At 46.5% G+C, this 5,879-nt stretch overlaps 1 protein-coding gene across 1 annotated transcript in view; it reads right to left on the bottom strand.

Annotated features, from left to right (window-relative positions):
- Positions 1 to 2,689, bottom strand: part of TMEM245 (transmembrane protein 245) — a 95,661-nt gene extending 92,972 nt beyond the window's left edge. Inside the window, exon 1 of the mRNA XM_012638526.1 lies at positions 2,099 to 2,689. Within this exon, the coding sequence (XP_012493980.1) occupies positions 2,099 to 2,683 (585 nt within the window). The 5' untranslated portion in view covers positions 2,684 to 2,689. The remainder of the gene's footprint in view (positions 1 to 2,098) is intronic.
- Between the last annotated feature and the right edge of the window lie 3,190 nt (positions 2,690 to 5,879).

The raw sequence follows: 5,879 nt of genomic DNA on the forward strand, positions 1-5,879 counted from the left end.
GAACTATGAGATAGAAAAGTTACAGAGTGGGTCCCTTCCCAGTCACATGACCTGCTTTCACTTCACATCGGCCTTAATCAGCACTTCTGCCTGAGAATAGAGGACTTCCTATCTCTACTTCCCAGGTACACCTCACCTCCAGTCAACAAAGCAGACCCAGTCCTAAGTGCTGCAAAATGCAACTTCAAGCCCAGTTTCTCTCAAATTCAGATCCACCTGGATGCTCTAGTCTTTCAGATTTAGCCCTTCTCCCACTCCCTACTCACTTCTAATTAACTCATTCGGTCTCTTTTAGAATGGGTTTGTTGGGTTTTTTTTTCCCCTCTCTCCTCTATTGCTCCCAACACTTTAGCCAAACAGTTGAGTTTCAACCCTTTTTAAATTTATTAATTGGCTTGCCCTTTCTCCCCCCAGTCTAATCCATCTTGGCCCTTACCTCTCTTCCACTTATCCACAACCCATGCAGGTAAACCACAAGGAGGGTTTATCTTTGGTAAAAAGATATTCAAATATTCATAGGCAGTAGGCCTTTCTTTTCTAATTTCCTACAGTTTGAAAGATATGCTACTTGGGCAGTATCAACAGTCAAAAATGTCAGCAGAATCTATAAATGTGTCTGACAAGACTGAATGTCTTGAGGATAAGATCAAGTTTATATTTCTTAACAGCATATACCATTCTGCCTTCTATAAAAAAGGCATTAAATTCATTTAACTGAATTGTGAAACTACAAGTTGTAAAGGACAAAGAGCACTGAACTGAGCCTCCATAAACGTGAAACACAGATTTGTTCATGAGATGTGTGACTTTGGGACAATCACATTCTCTGGGCATGTGATCCATAACCGGTGGGTAATGAACATTTATCTGTGTGTCTGTCATCCCCATTAGAACATACTCATATAGGATTATACGCACTTTGAAGAGGGGGCCTGCGTCTTACTCCTTTTTTAAATCCCTCACAAAGCCCAGTAGCTAACACGCGCTCAATCAACTTTTAACTTGAACCGAGGAGTAGTACTGATAAAACAAGAGAAAACTGGAGTTCTGCGATCAATTATCACTGCACCAATAACCTCCGGCTTCAGAGATAAGGGGAATTATATCGCAACTTGAAACAATGAACTTCATTTCACTAACCAAAGTGGTGATTCAAATTATTTTTAAATGGTACTATCATTCAATTAGCATTCTTATGCACTAAATATCCACTTGTTTTAACAGCCCCCAGTTAAACATGCAGATAATTAACTGGTCTAAAATACAGTCTGAGTTAGGAATTGTGTCACTAGATTATGTTTGAAATCCCTTACAATTCTAAAGCTCCCTGATTTTCTAACAGTAAACCCAGGGTGATCCAAGCATCAAAAATCCACCTCTTCTTCGCCCAGCTGGCTGCTGTCATCCAGGCGGGGGAGACATGCTGTGGAACATCAGTCCCTGTCCAACAAAAGTAGTTCCCAAGAAGTAGAGGGCGGAGAGTAAGAGGCCCAAAGCGGCTCAGCGCCTTGCACAAACTATACTGAAATCACCTGAGCGGCAGTACCAGCCTGTGAAGAAAGCTTTGTTTTAGGACTTGAGAAATCTGAGTCACCCAGTGCCCTTTGTCCCTAATTTGCCCTAGCCTGGTAAGATGTCACCTCTCCTATCTGTAGGATGGCTACAAGTTGGGCTAAAATCTCTAAGGTCCCTTTCAGCTGACATCCAAATGTGCAGAACGCAGGGTGGTAGGAGCACCCTCTCCCTCTCAAACCAGGAGTAAAACCAAGCCCGCCTGCCATGCTCTGGGGCTCTTCCTGCAAAGTGGAATAGTGATTCTTAATCGGGGCCCTGTCCCCCTCAGAGGGCCTATTAGGATGGAGGCGGGAAGCAGCGAGGGCTGTTTCAAATCACACTCTTCAGAAGAGCGAGCGCCAAATCCCTCAGATGTGGGAAGGAAGGCGGAGACGGACATTCACTGCACCACAGGTGTGGCCCTTTGGTCGCTCCTGCACGGCGAGGAGGGGCTGCAGTATTGCACCCTGGCACACTGGGGGTGAAGGGAAGGGTAGGGCGTGCCCGCGAGGACCATGGAGGACCCGGGCCGCCGCTCACTCACCCACAGGCTGCTGAAGTAGTCCAGCCCGCGGTAGATGAGCGCGCCGGCGTGCGCCAGCAGCACCTGCACTCCCAAGTAGCTGCCGAGACAGTAGAGGACGTAGAGGAGCGGGCCCCCGGCGCCAAGCAGCAGGAGCAGGCGGCGGCGGCGCAGCACCTGCTCGCCCAGGGCCTCGACGCCGTAGTCGACGAAACAGAGTGGCAGCAGCAGCGCGGCCAGCACGATGGGCGTGTGCGCTCGGTGCAGGCGCTGCAGCCAGTGGCGGCCCAGACGCGTTAGCGAGCTCTTGAAGGGATGCAGGAAGGTGCCGCACAGCACGGCCCACAGCAGCGGCCGCAGGAAGGCCTCCAGGATGAAGTAGACTAACACGGCGGCGCCGCAGCACAGGCACACGAATAGCACGGCCCCCGTGTTGTAGAAGGCCTGCTTGATGGGCTTGTCGAAGCGCAGCGCCAGCGCCGCCGTCCGCGGGGTCTCCCCGCCGCTGCCGCCACCCGGCCCGACCGCGCGCGGGACCCGTGGCGCCTGCCCGGGGGAGCCCCGGGGGCCGGGCGCCTCGGCAGGGCCACTGCCGCCATCTGCCATAGTGCCCCTGCCGCCGCCGCCGTGAGGCGGTACTGGGAGCCGAGAGAGGAGCGCAGGCGGAGGGCAGCGCGGACGGCGCGCGGCATTGTGGGAGTTGTAGTTCCCCACTGGCCACTTAGCGCTTACGGGACCTGCGGGAAACCACAACTCCCAAGGGGCACGGGGAGCACTCCTCCTGGCGCTCCTTCGCCCATTGGTTCCCCAGGTCCCAGGTAACAAGTTTCTAAGGTCTACATCTTCCTGGAGGCAAAAAGAAAAAAAAAAAAGGATCCCTTCTCTCATTGGTTAATGTGAACTTCTCGAGAGGCGAGATCCCAAAGAGGCGATGTATTCAGAGATACTGACAATCAGGCTGCACAGTAGAATCCTGCGGAGGAGCGATTATAAAAGACCGATGTCCAGATTCTGCTTTACTGATTTATTTAATAAATGCTTTTAAAGTGTTTGCTCTGGTGTCTTTAACAGGATTTTAAATGGCGATTACCATATAGCAGATCTTGTTCTAAGTGGCTCAGTCCTATTAACTCATTTAGTCCTTAGAACAACCCTACAAAGAGGTGTTATTGGTCTCATTTTACAAACAGGAAAACTGAGACAGAGTAGTAGTTAAGTACCCGGCTAAGGTCACACAGCTACCAAGTGGCAGAAGCAGGATTACAAACTCAGGGAATCTGGCTCCTAAGACTGTACTCTTACCTACTATGCTATTTGGCCTCAGGAAGGAACTCTCGACATTTTTTTAAATGCTCCTCAGAGGACAGTAATGCGTGGCAGCTGTTGGCAACTATCTGTGCAGGTGGCAGTGTGGAAGCAGTCTAAACTCTTGAAAGAGTCCTAGATCAGAGTTTCAAACTGCCAATATTTCTTTTTGAGACTTGATGTCAGGTCAATTATGCCTCCAACCTCAATTTCCCCTCTGTCACATGTGAATGATAATAATATTAATAGAAGCTTTTGCCTCTGGATTGTTGTGGTAAAAGGAAACTCTGGGGCAGTACAAGGTACTTCTGTTTCTCCTGTTGGAAAAGTCCTGGGATCCAAGCCTGCAACCCGTAAAATACCCAATTAGCATTTTTATTTTTAAAAAATTAAGAAAGCCTTTAGTGAGCACTCAATATACGACTGTTTCAAATCCTGCAAGTTATCCCTTTCCTGATTCAATAAGTCTTCCTATTAATTTCAACATAATTTTTCTCTTCTAAAGTAGACAAGACAGGTATCATTATCCACAGTTTTCAGATAAACAAACTGTTGCTTACTAAGACTAGGAGCCAAAGGGATTCAGTAAATGAAGTAAAGGAAAAAGTAATTCCTTTCCATCTCATTTATAGATTTCAGGTCTCAGTTTTTCAGGGAGTCTTTAAAGTTTGACTGTAATATTTGCTTCAGTTGTTCCTACATTTTGCTTTGCTTTTTAACTACTTTGATTAGGCTTTCTGGAATTATGATTACAAATTATAGTAACTTTTGCTTTCAGTATCCATTTTACACTGACTCAAGTTCTCATTTATATAATAACAAGGCCTCAGCCTCCCTCCCAAAAAGGACTCAGTCATTTCTACAGAGGTCCCAAAAACGTTACCTCACATATGTCCAGAGACATGAGGCCACCACCAACCACCCTGCTGCCCACGGAGCTCACTGAGTGTCTACCATGAGCTTGCCAGTGCTTGTGGCATTATCCCCAGATCCTGAATACTCCCAAATGAGTATTTTTAATAATAAAAAAAATAGAGGTTGCAAGATGTGCTGGAAAGGACACACACTTTTAAGGCAGACAGACTTGAATTGTAATCCTGGCTCTGCAGGTTTCCTGCTGTATACCCATGGATAAATTAACTTCCTAAGCAGTTTCCTCATTTGTACAAGAGAGATATCTACATTGCAGGGCTGTTGTGAGGATTATAAGTAGTGTATGCAAATAACTAGTATGGCACTTGGCCACGGAGTAGTCATTATTTCCCTTCTCATGGACCCCTTTATATATAGCACCTAGCTGCCCTGAACACAACCCAACCACAATGGTTATTTTACAATAGAAATTCAAACAGTGCCTATTGGAAGAGCCATAACAAGGTGTTTGATTACAATCACTGTAAGCCAGGGCTGGCAATCACAAGGCATGTGAGTTACCACCTTCCTTTGCTGAGTCCTGGCAGACATTATTAATCAACCACTGAGTTCTTTCTCATTGAAGCCTAGACACAGCCTCAAAAATCTTTCTTGGCAAAACATTCTAGGGACCCAATACCAACCGAACAAAGTAGGCATGCAAGGTGAAACTTAATTGCCTTCCTTACTGTCACTAACCATGGAGTGTCTGCTATGAGATAAAATCAGCAGACTGAAAATGGAGACAGTTGATTAAGAAAAAAAGAGTTTGGGAAGGTAAGGTTAGTATGTACATGAGAAACTACTGAGAGATTTGTTTTTAAATTTCACTGTCTGAAGGGTAAATGGTGCAGTTAAGTCTGATACCATCAGGCCCTGCCTACTCCCCGTTATCCCTCCTCTTCCCGTGGCTGGACAGGTCCTGCCAGGTCACTGTGCCAAGGGTGGCCTTTCCTGTCCTTCTGGTCCATGCCATCCAGCTGCAGTTAAACTTCCATACCATGTTTCACAGTGGCAACAAAGATAATTGACCAGTTAGTGAAGAGATTATCAAATTGATTCAATCCAGTTGAGACTGATGTACCCAGGAGAGGGACACATGAATAAAACGAAGTGTAGAGATACACAAATTTTTTTTAAGTCTGTAACCAAGGCAGCTTCTCCTTCCTTTCCTAGGGTGGGAGAAAGGTTGGGAGGGAGGATGGGCATTGCAAGCTGAACTTTGTGATTAACAGTTGTGTGCTAAAAGCCTTAATTCTCTGTCCAGAAAGTGGCTGGCCTTAAGTATCCTTTGCTGGTGGTTCCTCATTTTCACAGGAGTGATTTATATTTTATCTGAAATAGATGAATTTGGAGAGATAGGGGTCAGGGTTTGGGATTCTTACCCCATCACTTCCTTGGCTCTGAGTAGAGGTCACCCAATGGCATAAACAAGCAGCCTTCTGCTGCAGACCTGAGCAAAACTGAAAAATAAAAGAGGGTGGATGCATTTCAAACTGCCCAGATTACTTCCTCTTTATTAGTAAAAGATCAAGTCCTGCTTGTTTTGAATCCTAAGTGTTGTGTTCTGTACACTCTTTGCACC

The sequence above is a fragment of the Propithecus coquereli genome, unplaced genomic scaffold (assembly GCF_000956105.1).
Source record: "Propithecus coquereli isolate 6110/MARCELLA unplaced genomic scaffold, Pcoq_1.0 Scaffold130, whole genome shotgun sequence".
Lineage (NCBI taxonomy): Eukaryota > Metazoa > Chordata > Mammalia > Primates > Indriidae > Propithecus > Propithecus coquereli.